This window comes from Aythya fuligula, chromosome 7 (assembly GCF_009819795.1).
Source record: "Aythya fuligula isolate bAytFul2 chromosome 7, bAytFul2.pri, whole genome shotgun sequence".
NCBI lineage: Eukaryota > Metazoa > Chordata > Aves > Anseriformes > Anatidae > Aythya > Aythya fuligula.
In genome coordinates, this window is record NC_045565.1 from 24,585,997 (window position 1) to 24,603,418 (window position 17,422).

General features: G+C 44.1%; 1 protein-coding gene across 1 annotated transcript in view; it reads right to left on the minus strand.

The window, feature by feature from the left end:
• Positions 1–17,422, minus strand: part of NT5C2 (5'-nucleotidase, cytosolic II) — a 56,264-nt gene that overhangs the window by 16,679 nt on the left and 22,163 nt on the right. The window contains exon 3 of the mRNA XM_032191154.1: positions 10,215–10,288. Coding sequence (XP_032047045.1) covers positions 10,215–10,288 — 74 coding nt within the window. The remainder of the gene's footprint in view (positions 1–10,214; positions 10,289–17,422) is intronic.

The window sequence follows — 17,422 nt, forward strand, 5'->3', positions numbered from 1 at the left end:
CAAGGGCTGCCCATTTCTTTCCTTCTTCCTCCTCCCCACACACAAGTTTCCAATTCAGGCAGGGCAGCTTCTCATTGAAGATTTAACATGGTTTCTTCCAGGGCTTGTTAACCCTTCTTACAAGCTGCTCAAGGAACACGGGAGAGAAACAGGTGCTAAAGGTATGAAACCCATGCACTTCTGTGCTGTTTCAGGCAAATCTTCAAAAATTTTACCCACTGTCTGGGTTCTCCGGAGAGCACACAAAGACAGATAAGCCAAAAGGTGGACAGATAATGTGAAGGGTTTAGCTTTGTCTCCGAAGCACAGGAAATGCAGCCCAATTACTTTGTGTGCAGTCTTGAAGAACTGAAAGTGAAATAACTAGAAGCAGGTTGTTTCAGTTGCTGCTTATTCCCAAGGGACCAAGGCATGCAAATCTGGCAGTTAGGACCTACACGGCCAGGTGGGCAGCAGTAGCCAGGTTTCTGCACTTCTCCGTGGTCCAGACCGGGACAAATCTATCCCCACAGTTCTCACCTCCGTGACCTTTTTCTTTTTTCTCTGCACGCAGCCCTGAAGCTGGGCACTTGGTGCCAGCTACCGCCAGGATGTCTGTGGCACAGTCACCTCTCCATGACCACCAGACCTCTGATTATTTCACCAAAGCATCAGACATCCTGCTGCTCTGGTCAAGAATCCTGAGGGAACAGTGAGCAACCAGCCCCAAGGGTGTTTGGGACAGGGGATTTCATTAGAAAGTAAGCCCCACTGAAGCAACAGTCCCAATTAAACGGATTAATGAGTGTTGGGCAGACATTTCACATACTGCCACGGTTTGAGGAAAGCCTGTCTCAGACATAGGTCTGAGGCTTCCCAGAAGTAACTGGGTAATGATCTTAATTTATACACCAAACCCCGTTCAGGGAACCTATTATCTTCATAATCCATCACAGAGTAATGCCATTTTTCATACGTAATTAGAAAAGAACAGGATTTATGCTCATCAGTTTCTGTGTGGTGGGATCTCCTCTACCCAGGGTAGATATTCTCAGGTGCTGGCACCGAAACACCAAGTCTGAGCGCACGGCATTGCTCCTGCCACAGCAAATGCAGGCATTTCACCCCACAGCATCCTCACCAAACGCAGAGGGAAGCACAGACACTTCTGCAGAAAGCCTCGGCTGTGTAGAGCACTGGTCTCAAGTCACCTTTGCCCAGCACAGTGTGTGAAGATGTTCCTGCTCTGCGTCTCGCTGTGCTGGGAGCAGTGGAGTCGCTCACGTTTGTGCTGTGCTGACCTGGGAGCTCGGAGCCTGCAAACAGACTGACAAAGCAGTAAACGTGCCTGGTTGTAACAGCGAGAAACCCCACGGGACTCCTCAGATGTTTTAAGTTAGGAACATGGTGAATCACTTTTGTTTATGGACTTGGCTGAACTGTGACCATAAGGGATCCGTCTAAGGTCAAAACAAGTTGAAAAACAGCCAGGAATAGAAGCCAGTCTTCTGCAACCTTCACTTTTGATTTTAACTGCTAGACCATAAATAAAACCACACTGTAATATGCAAAACAAAATTGTAGTATTTCAGCCTCTGTTTGGGTTTTCATAGCACCAAACAAACAAAACGGGTGGCAATGGTATGTTTTGTTTCTTTGCATTCAGTCAATTTTTCAATCTGAGCCGAGAGGAAACCGCTGCCTCACCGATCAATAATTTTCATTTATCCAGAGAAACCTTTTCAAGCGCACAACTGTTCTGCCAGCAGGACAAAGCTGAGCTTTAAGCACACTTCACTACTTAATTTAAAATTAAACCTTTCCTATTTCACTGCAAATTCCGGATTTGAGGCAATCAGCAAACAAGGCCTGGACAAAGCCTCCAGGTGTGTCCTGGGGTATTTTCATACGCCTAACACACGAGCTGCTCTGCCGTGCATGAACAGCCAAGTTCTGCATTGAGCCTCTTGCAGCCACAGATGTTTTTGACAGTGAATCCGATAACAGGAAGCAAGGCAAGAATCACTAATCATCGGAGGCTGAAAAAATCCAAATTTTTTGGTGCATCTGAGCTTCAGCAGCTCCCCAGCACCCTTCCCTGCCAGTGCCCAGTTCTGGTTTCTGGGAGGGAACCAGCACACACCTATAAAGAACAAAGACTGCAGTCCCCAGCTGCAGCAGTGCCCAAAAAAGCAGCCGAGCACCCACTCTTCAGCCTAGGAGTGCTGGAAAATTCCCTCCCTCTAACACTCCTGCAAACATCCCCATGTGCACACAGCTTTCGGCCCTAAAACCTCGGACCTGGAGCTGTATCAGCTCCTCTGCTCCCACTCTGTGTGCCCAAAGCATCTGCAAAGGCTGGATTTGTTGCTGTTCCGAGGACTGACACAGCACTGTACGCTCAGCTTGGCTCTGGACTGCTGGATGTGTTCACTTCTGGTTGTTTTTAGTGCTGCCTTTCTACTTATTTAATATTAAAAAAAAAAGTGTTGCCAAGTATCATCAGCTTTAACTCTTTTCAAAGCAGGCTTATTAGTGCTCTCGTTGGTAAATGCCAGATATTTTTAGCTCCCTGCTGCTGCATTTTGTTTGCCTTCGATGTAACAAAGATTTGGGCTGTTTGGATATGCCTCAGAGGCTGGCAAAACAGAGCTTAACGTTGGCAAGATTTCTTCTACTGAATAAAAATGCATGGCTGGAGGTAACAACAGCAGCACTGAGGTGACATTTTGCATGTTGAGAGAAGCAATTCAGACGGACTCTGCATTTCAAAGAAAGTTCAGTTTGTCTCTTTTAATAGTTGCCATAACATTCCTTTGCTCTGGAATAATATTTTAAAGATGACTACACAGTCACCTGTTCTTTTATGGGGATGTTTTACAGTTTCCCCGACACAAGAGGATCTTTTTTTGTGCTTAACAAGTGCCCTTCAGAATTTACCTCTCTCAGATGCAGCCGCTGGGAGTCATAATCCCGTAATGGAAATCGCCCTCCATTTCCATGGAAACAAACCACCGTGCCAAAATACGGGCTTACTTCTTCAATAAAGACTTCCTGAACGGGGAAGAAATAGTTGTCTGGGCTTCGCGTTGAGACATAATTTGGTAGCATCTAGAAATAAAACGACTTAAAGGCACAGCAGCCATTCGTATTTTCAATCTAAGGCATTATTCAGGTGTACCAGCATCCAAACAGATCTTGCTTGTTATTTCTCACCATGTTGTTTCTGTTAATGACCTTGGTCACTTTCCCTTTGGACTTCTGATTTTTAAAGCAGAAGGAAAGAAAGCTTCTGGTTGACGGAGGAGTGATGAAGTCAGAAGTCTTCCATTCTCCCCCAGCTCTGCCAGGTTCATTGTCTCATCATATACTATTAAGAGAGGGGTCCTCAAAAGCTACACATCTCATTTATTTAACAGCATGCACCCGGCCATATCTGCAGCCCGAATGCCTATTAATAAGCCATGTACATGAGCTTTTCTGCAGTCCACTAAAAGAAGGCATTCACAAAGCAACAGCACACATGTCATCTCAGAGTTAAATCCTTCTGTCCTCTCTGCTTTGGTTCCTCCTACAGAGCAAGCTATCTGCTTCATCACAGGGACATTTGCAACCTAATAGCACTTGTATTGTGGCATTAAGATTACTAGATAAGGGCATCTATTAGACTGAAAATACCTCCACATTTCCATCTGCCTGGCAAAGACATGAACTGTTGACCCAGCTAGTGTTATTCCCGTGTTCCCGACAGCCAGAGAGCAGAGTGTGGCAGCTTTTAAAACCCTCCTGACGCTGCGAGGACTTGTTCTTCCCACAGCTTCTGTTTAACGCTCCAATTCTTCAAGAATTCCCGGGCAGCAGATTAATGGTTTGTCAGCTGGTGATTTACTGGGAGGGAGGGAGCGACACGTGCTTCTTCCTCTCCTCGTCCCCACTGCCAGCACCCTGAAAAACCACAGCTCCAGCCTTTGGTTTGCTGCAGCACACAGCTTTGAACGGCTGAGCTCCTGAGTTTGAGCCACCCAAACGGAGCAGGGACAGCAGCCACTCCAGCACTGCGCTGGTATGTGAAAAACCATCCAGCTCAAAGCATGCTAGGAACAGCTCGGCTTCTCCATCTGCCTTCAGCTTGAAAACGCTAATGGCCAAAACAGCCTCGGAAATTTGCAAAATCTGCACCTGTTCAACTTGAAACGTGCAAACGCGAAAATGTAGACAGCAGATGTGCACGAGTCAAAGCATCTCTCAAGTTCTGCTGGGACAGCTTGAATGCTGCTGTTGTCAAACCTACCAGTTCCTCTCTCCAGCCACCGAGCTGCTTCCACGCGGCACAAGGAGCTGCATTATCCAGAGACGCGGGATAAAAGCAGAGCTGCTCAGCGTCACCTCAAAAGAACCTCAAAGTTTGGAGTCCTTACACTGTGATGAAACCGAAGACAAACCTTTAACCTAAGCTAAGAGCCCCGTTAGGACATTTGTGTTTGAGTTACCAATAAACATTCCCTAACAACATCTGAGCAGAAGGACAAACATGTCTTTGTCGTTGCTTACGTTACGAGCTCAGCAGCTTTGGTGAGTGTTCGCTTCAACCTTTCACGTATAAAACTCCCACGTTTCTGCTTTGCTTTTCATCCGTGTAATCCAGAAAATCTTATCCACGGTACAAATTCTTTAATCCCACTGCTCACTTTTGGAAACCAGAACACGGAGAAGCGATACAACCTGACTGACGTACCCATAGCAGATACACTGAAGAACCAGTTCTCAGCCCAGCTGCCACCTCGTCTCCCAGCTCACATGCAGCAACAAGCCAGCGCTGCCGCCTGTTTCAGTACATCTCTTCCCGAGCCAGCAGGTAAAGACAAATGTTTCAGAAATAACACGTGGGTGTATAAAGCTTCCCTCTCCCCCCAACTGCATGGATGGCTTAGGGACAAACGCCTACTTGAGGAAGGGGCCAAACCTGTTTATACACGTTGTGTTTTGGAGTGAGTTGGAGAGGCAGCCACAAACTCTGAGTGAAGCTGTCTCTCCCTTGTCTTTTCCCACGTGCTCAGAAGGGACACGCTGCAGCTGAAAGCAAAAGCAATTTGGCCATAAAATGTTTGCAGTGCACCAAATCTTGGCATTACGTTGGCAGTGTTTCTAGGACACAAGCTATATTCCAATCAGATTATGTTGTATTAATCATATTTGCACACAATAAAGCCAGTATTTTTCAAGCTTCATTTCCCCTTCGTTTTTATTGAAACAGTTTGCAGCCGCTAGTGATGATTTTATTACTGGTAGCTGGAGAACATGGACGCAGCAGTGATTTAAGCCTTCCAAAGGAAAGCATCCTGCTTACTGATCTCCAACCTCACCTACCTCAGAGATGGAAGTCAAAACTCGCAGCCAGGCTGTAACTTTTGGAGAAGGACGGTGCTCACAGAAGAATGTTTCCAAGCACAGTCCAGCTTGCAATTCTTACTAACTCCCTCTCCATCTGCCCATGGCCTGGTGTGAAATTACAGCCCATTTGAAAGCCTCGCTGCTGATGTCCTGTGCCTGTCAAGGGACATCTCTCTGCCCATAACCTCATTGTGCAACCTGTCCCATGTAAGTCCTGGTAATGCCTCATGCATTACTGGAGCCAGACCTAATAATTACGATTGTAGCTCACCCTGAGAAGGAAGCAGCCAAACAAAATCCTCTCTGAAAGCTGACCCTCTCAGTTGTTTTTCCAAAGGGCCACACCAACCCCTCGTCTCAGGTCAGTGTTGTGTTAGGGACTCCAGAGGCATACCTTTATCTTTATCCCCTCAGTTCTCAGTAAACACAAATGAGAGGGCTGTGAATCTTTTGGAGTACGTGCAGCACTGTCCTTACCAAAGCACGGGTAATTTTGACAGTACCAGCAAAACAAGAAAGCAGACGGGAAGTGTTACTGACTACTGGTCTTTGAGTCCATCGGGATGAATAAGCAAAGGTGAATCATTCAGATAATAAAAGAAACTACTGTTTAACAGACAAAAAGGTGCTACAAAAGGACCCTCACATTGAAGGGTTTCAATGAAGCTTTCCCAAACTCTTCCTCTTGCCCAGGCAGTGGAAGGCAGCCCTTCCCAGCTATCTGCAATGCTGTTGCTGTCGTTCTGCAGTCTCATTCTGTGGAAGATGGGAACTCTGCTGGACCAGGGCACCGACCTCGCTGCCTGCCCTAGAGGCAGAAAGGTCAGCAGCAGAGAACAAGGGGCTGCTGGCTCACATCTCAGAAAGCCGTCCTACCCTCTGCTCAGCTGGTGAGTCTTGCTTGCATCAGGCCCAAGATCCAAAGCAGCAGCTATTTGGCAATGCATGCATGCCCCAGGAAAACCCTGCTGTTCTTCTCGTTCCTTCCACTCCCCTCTCAGTAACACCTAGCTTAAAACAAACATTACGTATCAATTGTGATTCACCACCACAAGCAAAACAAGCAGACTGAATAGGAGGGTGACAGACAGCTCCTTGTCCAACGACTCAGGGGGTCTTGGAAGTTTCCATATATGTAGGAGACCTTATTCACTCCATGAGAACACAACAGCAATCCTTGAAGGGAAAAGAAGGAATCTAAAACCTGAAAGAGACATCTCAACTTGCCTTCATTTTATTTTGAGCTCTTAGCAGCCAAATTAATTCTAGCTGTAACCACAGAGGGTAAAAAATCAGCAATTTAATGTCCATAATTTCTCAGAAGAGAAGGCTAAAACCTTCGGGCTCTTTTCTTCAAGAAAAAAGGATTGTTTGCCTAATCCGCCTCTATTAACAGTATTTCTCAACCCTATGCAAGGAAAGAGACAAACACAATGAGAGAACATAAAAGTTATTAAGAAGAATCCAAAGCTTAGCCTACTTTTGACTTGGGAGCAAACCAAATCGTTGTGGCAGTGCTGTAGCAGGCAGCCTTGCAATGTTCATTTTCAAGATAAGTAGTCCTTTAATTTAATAATAAGGTTAAGAAATACTACCCTATAAAACAAACGTCTGGAATCATATTTTATGGGCAATGTAACACGATGATATCCAACCTGCTGTCAGTTGGCAAGCTGACATTCTCATGCAGGCAGTGGAATGCATGGTCACTGCAGCATGTGTGTAAGGAGGTGTTACGATACGCTTGCAAATGGAAATGCCACGTGCCAAAATTATTCTACACAGAAAACAGTGCTATTGTGAGCAGGTTTGTCCCCTTAAAATCAGAAAGTACAAGAACAAAATTGTCTCAAGCTTCTGCACTTCAAGATGAGTCAAGTGATTGTGACTTCTCTCTTACTGAACTGCCTCCTAAATAAGTCTTTTGGTGCTACCTGTGGCCAGAGATTTGGGAAGAAGAAGGAGAGCAAGGGGACTCGGTACTTTCTCTCACTGACACCACCGCTTCCTCTTCACGAGATGGGCAATTCAGGGTGTTAAACAAAAATCAACCTGCTCCTTAGCTGTCAAAACATTTGACTGTCAGCTATGAGATGAATGTTATCAATTTATAGATGATGTGAAGGATCATGACAGAGAGTGGAGAAAAGATGTGGCACAATTTTAGGCAGGGCTAATGGCTCTGACTGCCTTCAACCACTGAATATGAAGATTGTGGCAGACTTTCAAACAACTTCACAGAAAAGTGACATCTGAAAGTACAAATGCAGAAAACTAGATGAGGAACTGATGACACTGGAGGTGCTCCCATCCTTCCTCCTTGGTCTATTTACACAAGTCTTGAACAGCCTCCAAAAGGCATCTGCTCACCATGCATCATCTGGTATGCAGACACCATTTCCAGATGTTGAACTGCAGATAAACTATCTTTATACATCTATCTATGTATATAGATACAGATATAGACACATATATCTATATGTATCACATAGATAGACAGACAGACAGATAATTTTTCAAATCTGGACAGAAATGTCCAGATTTGTGAATGTCCATGTGAAAGAGTGTGCAAGGGATAACTTGCCCAGACAGAAAACACGATAGGGTCTTACGAATACACTACAACATGTTAATGTAATACCTCGCTTGTCCTATTTCTTATAATTTCCCAAATAATTATAGCAATACTTTAACATTGTGTTCTTTAAAGCATCTGCAATGAATAAATATTTTTTTCTTGTGTGCCACAGTTACATATAGCAAATTATGGTCAAATAACAAAAGCCCCCATGGAGAAGAAAGGATGACTGTGAGACAATAAGATGACGAACAGGTAATTGTTAGTTCCCAGATGATTCAAAAAAACAGAAATAGTACTTACCAGGCATAACACTTTCCATCTGCAAAAGGCTTTCCAGCCTAATTACATTCTTACAACTCCCTGTGAAATGATCTGCAACTATTATCCTGTTGTACCATGGGAAAAGTCATAGGCCAGCAGCTTACCCAAGAGCAGTCCAGATTCCCAGCCTTCTGCTCAGACCCCGTCTCATTTCTTTTCCTGCACCACACCCTGTCACTCAACTCCCCTGAATGCACCAACTTTGCCTGCTTAGTGGTATCACCACGACCTTGCAGCCTTGGGAGCCCCACACTTCCACATCCCAGGGAACTGTGGAAGCCTGCCTGAAACACTCACATTTTCCCTCTCATCAAACTAAGAGTCATTTTGTGGATAACAACACATTTGCTCTGTGTTTACAGGAACATGCAACACTTGAGTAAAATGAACAGTCGGAGGAGTGAGGATAGTGCTGAAATTCTCCTTCTGTCAGTTAGCAACACACTTCTTGTTCCATGCCAGCCTTGCTGGGATCACCCGAGTCCTTGGAAATGCCGTCAGTTGTGAAAGGCAAGGAAGTTGTGCTTCTGTTACAAAAGTGAAACCCACAACTTTTTGTTTGTTGTTTTTTTTTTTTTTTTTAAGCATTTGTTCTTGAACTGTTTTGCACTCCTTAAAAGCCCTAAAAGCCCAGCCACAAGGCTGTCACAGCTGGGAAATACCAACACCTAAAGCATGTGCCTGCAGTCAGATCCAACTCAGATTAACTACGATGCATTTTATGACTTAAAAAGTGGCAGGCACTTGAAACAGATTTGTAAATAAGGTGGTGAATAACGAACCCTTTTGCATAGATAACTGGCACCTCATTCATAACTACTTAAAAGAAGAAAGTGATGGAAATATAAACTGCAATTACCTGCCACAAACTCCAACATTGCTTTTTGTAGAGTTGTGTTGAACCGTGAGCACGCGGAGTCTTTCCTGACCTTTGCTTAGCCACTGACCCCTCAGGCTGTCCATAGCATCTCTCATTTCTTCTCAGTGGTCACAATGAACAGATGACTGTACTTGATACACTGCATTAACCTATAATTAGGTGACCTTGGTGCTCTACTTCACATTTCTTAGTTTATATTCACAACTCTAAGTGGAAATATCAAGAGCAATAGATATTTTCTATCCACAACCCTGGAAGTGGCAGTGAAAAAGAAGGTAGAATTGTATGTGACACCTTTAGTTACAGCCTGCCTGGCACTACAGCCTCAGAAAGTGGAAGTGGGCTTTTAATCTTTTCCTTCCTTAAAATACACAGCATCATGTAAGTTTGATTACATAGAAAACCGTAACTTTACCCCTCCTCCAGCCAAAGTCTCAGAGAACTTGCTTGCCGAGTATTTGAAAAATGGAGAAGTCATGCAGAAAATTTTGTGAAACTAAAAGGTCTTATGCAACCTCCCAAAGACTATCTGCCATGAAGAACGGGCAGAGCTTTCTGAATAACTTGTTCAGCTGACTCACAATGCTCCCCCTGCCTCGCTGCTTCTCACAAAGGAGTCACTGATGTGGCCAAGAGAGGAGTGGGGAAGAGAAAAGCCTATTCAAAACTGACCCTCCCAGGACACAAGAAGACCTGTTGGCTAAAGGTGTAGCCCCTTTATATACACTAAGGGAAAAAAAAATCACCTTGTTATTCAAAGCCAAGCTTTTGTCAGGGGCAATATCAAAGCACGGTGGAATTTAAGGAAGTAATCATACTTTTTAAGCTTCAGTTTCCTTGAAACTGTACTAGAGCGGTGTGGTTTATGACCGAATACAACTTCCAGATAACAAAAATAAAGAGAAACACCTGACATGAAAGTGCAATGAACAGCGAGTAACATATCTGCTAACAGAGGAAGCACCTGCTAACTGGAGTAGCCCAACCAGTTACCGGTTTTCTCTCAACAAGAGGCAATATTCCAAACTAAGTCAGTGACAAAGAAATCAAGAAGATACTCACCGGCAAGCGTATAATCCATATCAAACCCAAAGCACTTTATCTTTTCCATGGCTAAACTTCTGTTTACAAAGACCCTGTCAGGGAAGAAGAAACAGAAATAGGTATGAGCATTTTTAACATAATCATATTTTAGAACAAAGGTATTCTGTCTCTTAGCTTAAAATCAGAATATACCTGAAAACAGAGGAAAATTTCTGTTTTTGCCCTGGGTGCTCCTGAAGCAAAGCCATCACTTTTGCAGGGTTATTCTAATTATTGGTATGCTGTCTAAAGACATCCACGCATGCATGCACACACATGGCTTTGCATGTGACCTGCAAAAATTCCTAAGAATAGAAGTGTAAAAGCTCCTGAAGCAGAATTCAGAGTTCAAGTGGAAGCAGAGGATGGAAAGCAGTGCAATTTGCCTGATTAAAACAAAATATTACATAGAGATACCAAGGAAAGGAAAAAAAAAATACACATTTCTGTGAATAAACTCAGCATTTGAACACTCTTTGGAATTATATCTAGAAACTCCAAGCAAAGACCCGTTACCACATTTATATCAGTATCATTAATAAACATTTAATACAGCTCTGAAAAAAAAAAAGATATTTTCACCCATAGAAATAAATCATTTCTATTATGAAAAATGCTATTTTTTTTGTACTTAAAACTGCAACTCCCCCACAAAAAAAAATACTATTCTGTTAATTCCATTTTTATTGTTAATGCTTATTGCAATGAGAATGTAAGCTGCATGCTGCCAGGCCCTTTCTGATTACAACATTTTAATACGCTATATTCAATTTAGTCCAAGTAAATAACATGGCAAAGAAATAGGTCAGGGAATCCAACAAAAGCCTGCTCCAACTACTGCAGGAACTAAGCTGCTTATGTTTCCCCCGAACTTTAAACCCTGCAGCAGGTCTGTAAGTCTGGGGGGCTTCTCCCACCGGCAGTCCTATCTGAACCCTGCGAATCCGAATCCCAATGGCACAGCCATGAGCTCGGCTGCGGGATAGGAGCTGAGCTTCTCAACGCTGAGCTCGGCCAGAAATCCCCCGTCCTGCTCGAGCCGTGACGCCGAGGCAAAAATCCCCTTGTATGAGAAAAAGCAGGAGTCCCAGAGCCTCCACCTGTACCCCGATTTCAGCACGTGGAAATTCTGCAAATATTGAGTATCCCCATTGCTCTCGGCAGGGTAATTAGAAACCCAAATCAGCGAGGCTTCCTTGGAGGAGGAGTGACACGGAGGGGGACGAGCAATGGAGACGGTAAGTGCAAAATCAAGTCCTCAGATATTCTGCAAAGCCCACAGAAAGCCCCGGCCGTGCTCGGGGGCAGGTGGCCGGCACGCCGTGCCCCTTCCACCGCCCGTGCCAGGCTGCTGAAGCAGGTTTTAGCAGCAAACTGCTCCCATCTAACTCTCACGCTCCTCTGCGAGCCGTCTTACCTCATCTCTCACCGATGTGCTCCTTGTTTAGTTTGCAGCAGTCTGATTCATCTACCAGCCTGAATCATGTTACACAATTCCTTAAAAGCTTGCCTAGTACAGATGCAGTTTTGCTTGGATCTGATTTGACTTCAGATGATCATCGTGCCTGAAGCGAGCCTTAAAGCACTGTATATCTTCTTGGACAGTGCTATAGAAAACACATCTGTGGCTAATTTAACTAGTCACTGGATATCGTTGTTGTTCCACACAAATCCACTTGGAATAGTTTCTCTGGCAATAGGCTGCTTTACCCCTAACCTTGCACACTCTCTCTGGGAGTCACAGTTTCCTGGCAAGCTGCCTGCCTCCGACAATGGGGCTTGTCACCGAGGGGCCAGGGAGGTTAGCGATGACTATCTTTTCTGATAGATTTATGGATTACCTAAACAAGACAAAATTATGGGGGGGGGGGGGGGAACAACAAACAAACTGCAAACCGGTAAAGAAAAGCCTTTTGGAAATGAGAGATGAGCTCATAAATCACTAAAATTCGCTCTTGAAATCGCTGGCTTTTGAGTAGGTGGAGCACATTATCCGAATCTGCAGTTTGAATCAGTGATTGTTTGTCTTAACGTCTCGATTGCTCTGATTTAGAAGCAGCCAACACCAAATCTTATTTAGCACTAAACGCAGTCCCGTACTTTGTCTAATGAAGATGATTACATTCTCTTGCTGCTGATGCCAGGAAGCACTATTTATTATCTAATTCCAGCACATCGTTTCTGATCTACTGCTTGTGCAGTTTGTTTCGAAAAGAGAAATTGAAGAAGGAATAACCTACCTCTGGGAAATGCTAGCAACATTTTTTGTCCAACCTGGGGAGTCCAATTTTGTTCTTTCCTTTAGGCTCAGCCCCTGGAGCATAGTTTTCCGTCAAAGCAAAACACCCAGGCTGCCTGTCCCCCCTCTGAACGGGCCAGGAATAGGAAGGGCAATTTCAAGAAGCTCAGGAGCCTGGAGAGCGACTCAGAATTGCAACATTTGGGAACGGTTTCCCAAATGAGGACAAAAAACAAGCACTGCTAAGACGGAGCTGAATGCGCTTATAAAAAGGGTAATACGGCGGTGCCTGGGAAAGGCGAAAACAAGGGAGCTGTGACCCAAGAGATCGCTTCCAGTCCAGCGTGCCTATGTTTAGATGATGACGACACCAAACTGACCAAAACCACGGAAAGATCTCTGAGCCTCGGACATTTTTGCATCACTTTACTCTCAGCGTATTTACAGGCTGAACCCTGGGAGTTAAGAAAATAAAAATTAAAATAAAAACAACTGCACATGTTGATACTGAAGATCTGGAAAAGTTTCCTGAAGGCGATGGAACAAACAACATCCATTAGCATGTTTTTATTCCAGGACAGGTCTTATGACTAAAAGATGAAAATTACTATACCAGCCCCGTCTTGGTAACAGCTGGGGAAGATTGCTCTTTCTCCATCAACTTGTAAATATTGCCTGTGACCTAGAAACTGTATGTGGCAAGGTCTCATCATGCCCCGGCAGTCCGCAAGGCCTGGCAGACTTCAAGGCATCCAGTGAGTGATTTGACAGGGCAATTACTTCACCCACCAGTGCTAGAGTGAAACTGAGCAAATATTTAAAAAAAAACAAAAAAACAAAAAACTAACCAGGGCTATTGCACAACGTGTTCAGGACAGGAAATGAGAACGCTTGAATCGATTTAAACTTGGATCTGCAAAGGCAGATTAAATGGCAGGCTAAACAGGGGCACGGCAATTGGAAGCAATGTCACTTATCTGGTGTGGGCCCAGGCAGGTATTTGGTTACCTGTAGGTGCTCAGGACCTCAGTTTCAAATCTTGATAAAGGAAGATATCTTCCGTGCATGGAGCCCTCCAGAAACAAGGGGCTGAGGAGATACTTACAAATATTTGCTCCCAGAAGCTGACCGGCTTAGCTTAATTCTGGGGGCTTACCCGAAGTAGTAAATAACTACAGAATCCTAGAAACTAGAGATAAAAGTTGAAATTAAACCACCTGGAAAGTTTCTGAGAAGGGAAAGGTGCTTCTCAGAAGCTGTAGCCTGGCCCCCTCTGTTTCAGAGCTGGGCTTGGATCCCACCCGAAGGGAGGCTCAGCCTGATTTTGGGAATACCGCTCCGATGCGTCCATCGGCTAAAAATGTCACATTTCCACAGGAAATCTGGTATAGAGAGAAGTGACAGGAGCTCCTAAAGCCTGCATATTAATAAAAGGTCTAGGGCAAGATTCAGAATAGGAAGAAAACTAAGAACGAAAACTAAAATTCAGCAAGGAAGTTTTAAGGAATCATTTTTCCACTCGTTACCATCGGAAATCACACTTTCGCTTCCCTTGGTTTTGTTCTTTTCCATTCAGAAAGCAATCATTTTAACTAGGAGCAGTGGAGTTAAAAATTAAGCCGATCTGACCACTTAACAGCACCGGGCAACACGACAAACCACGGCACAGAAACACCTCCTGCAGCCCCTGGTGGGCCCAGCTCCTCAGCTCCACACCTTTGGGCATGCAGAGCATCTCCTCCGCTAGGGCACTGCTTTTCTCTTGCCTTCACTTGTCCTTTCCCAATTAAAAAGCGAGTTTTAATGTGGCAGGAGACAGAAGCTGGAGCCCGGCACAGACCTGCACCTTTAGAAAAAGCCAACTTCAGGAGCTATCTAAGGGAAACTGTGAGGCTAATTTGCTCCCCGAGCTCCTTCTCAAATACTAAACTCTGCAGCTTGGCCATAGCAGAAGGCCCTCAGTGATGACAGTATTTATTTTCTTTTAAGCTCTAAGAATTGTGCTGAATAAGAGAAAAATGCGTTGTATGGCAAAGAAGAAGGAACTGCTGAGCTCGCATAAAGGGAGTCACAGAGCCCTGATCTCCTCAGTGCTGCAATTCACAGCCCTTTATATTTTTCCAAGCGAACTGATCTCGGTTTTGTTACTGTTCTTGTCAATCAATGCCGAGGCAGGAACCTAAATCCCAGCCCTTCTCAAGTAACACAGGAGAGGAGCACATGCGGAGAGGGAGAAATGTTTTTATTTTGTTGGGGCAGAATCTCAAACGCCTGCCGTGCCCCAAATGCAATTTCCATGCATAATAGGCCGGTAACGTGAGCAACAAAATAAACAAAATGCACCAAAATTATACAACTACGGAGGACCTTTGGCACATGGCTCATAGGCAAGGTTTCTGGAGCAGAGCACTTCACAGGGATTTTCGAAACGTGTCCAGAGACCTCGCAGCAAAAAGCATTCTTTGTCAGGGAAGTGCTTTTCACTGGAAATTAAATAAATACAAAAGAAAACTCGCAGCAGTGCTGAAGGGAAGAGCAAATGCAATGGGAGCTGGCTATGCTTGATTTACATTTGTGCTTAAAAAAAAAAAAAAGATCGTGGTGGACAGTTGGCCTCGAGCCAGCCATGAAACGGGGACTAGCCAGAAGGCTCCGATTCCTGCTTCCTCAAAGTTTAGGCACTTTGGTTAATCTTCACTTTATGGACAACTTCCGTGTTTTAATAAGCAAGAAGAGTTAAAAAGAAACAAGAGGGAACTAAAATGGATTAGCTTTTAATAGCCTCCCATAGCCAAGTTCCCCACAGCCTCTTTAAAAAGGCTAGTAATGTAAAAAAATAAAAAATTCTCACACCACTGTTACGACAACTGGATGTTAGTTACCAGTTAGTCCCCAGCCGTGTGGTTAGAGACGTCCCACTGCGTGACACTGTGGTTCTGATCGCACGTGTCCTCCACCAGCAGCAGGCAACTCGGATGAATCCCTCACTGACCTCACCCATCTGGAGCAAACTTGGTGAGTTACCTTGAGAAGGACACTGAGACATATCAAAACTTCAATTGTTGGATGTTTTGTTACCTGTCTTAAGAGGGATAAAAAAATAAAGTGCTTTAAAGTACTAAAAATGATGGAACCATTCTTTTGCTGAGTCTTGCCTCTTTATGCAGGTACTGACCATTTTGTATATTATTATTTATCACAGCATTTGGGGTTATTTTATTTATGTTAGATCTTTAGAGTTCTTTTTTATTCCTCCTTCAACCGAAGAGGAATATTCTGACAGGTCAGTAATTGGATTAAGAACCAGTGCTTGGGCCTGAGATTTAGTTAGGCAGATGAAACAGCATCAGATAAGGGACAGAGAAAAAGGACATCAAAGTTTCATGGCCACTTCTAGTAACATTTCCAACATACTGCCTGGCAATTTCTCAACACTAACTAACCGTCCTTGCACAATTTTAGTGACATAAGAGTGGAAAATCAGGTTACGACTGCAACTTAAGAGTCTGATGAGGCTGTATCCAGAAACACGACTATGACCGCTTCCCTCTGAAATTCAGCAGGAATCAGATGGAAGGAGATAGCCTTGGCCATTTCTATTTCCATTGTTTGGGTTTTCTTCCCAGGCAACAGCAAAGTGCCAAGAAGCTCACATATGGATTCCATCCCAAAATAACACCCGTCTGCTCCGTGAAGCTATTAAAGCTGGGGATCGCGGGACATTTTCAATGCAATTTCTTTATTATTAATTTGGCAAGTGTTCTGCTTTCTCATAAGCTCGCCCATTCTGCCGCCTTAACACCCCCTCTCCCTCCTCCCTCCGATGTCCAAAGCACTACAGCAAAATAAATAGAGGCACATGCTGCCCACAGCTCCGCACATGCCCTGCACGAGCCCGCAGAGGCTGCACCAAGACATATGAGGACAGACCGCAGCCGGCATTGCCTACAGAGCTGCAGCATTTAAAGTTGGATGGAAATACATCACCTACCAGAACGTCTGATCAGAGAGGTATGCAGCATTTTCAGACCAGTAACCATGATTTTTTCTCATTTGCCACCTGAATCAACTGGTATTATGAAGAGACTTTATATATAGCTACCCAAATGGATAAAGTTTCAAGCCTCTTACCCTAGTCTCGATAACATTTCCAGCTGTTTGCAATCACTGATGATCCAGCATCAGTAAAATGAAGAAACAAGATCAGCAGTGAATATCCCCGAGTTTACAAATTCCAACAAACTAAAACGTACCTTAAATACATATTTAAGCCTAGAAAGCAAACCAACCGATTTCTAATCCTTTTGCTTTGTTGTTACTAAAGTATATACCACTGTTTTTTAGCCAGGATCTCAGAGTCCATTAACAGCTTAAATTACTTAACTCATATTACCACCAGAAGATGCTTTAAAAGCAAACTGAAGCATGTAAATATGAAGCAACATATCTGAGAGCCTACGAACAGTCTGCAGCAGAATTAGGATTAGAAATGATGATGCCCCATCCCCTGAGCCAGCAAGTAAACATCACTGCGAGAAAACAAAACTAAAACAACAGCAGAAACCCCACGTTCGGGGTGAGAAGTCTCAAATTACTTTGATGCAAAATGGCAAAAGCATCCCCAAGTCTACATGTTTAACAAAAAGGCCATCACAGCCTCACTGCCCTGTTAAGCCAAAACCACGGAATAAAAGTAAATGCAAATACCTGTTTCCTGGATCTTGGTAACTGTCAGTAACAAGAGTGGATGGCACACCAACTTTTTCCATTATTTGCTTTAACTAGATGTGGTTGCTATTTAAACCCTAAAGAGCTATGTGAGATAATCCAGAGGGTGCCTAGAAGTGCTCACTCCGAGTTAAAAAATAGACACTAGGGCAATTTGGTGGCTCGGAGTCAACCTAGTTCTTGCCTAATTACAATCAGGTTAAATGACAGTACTCCTCCA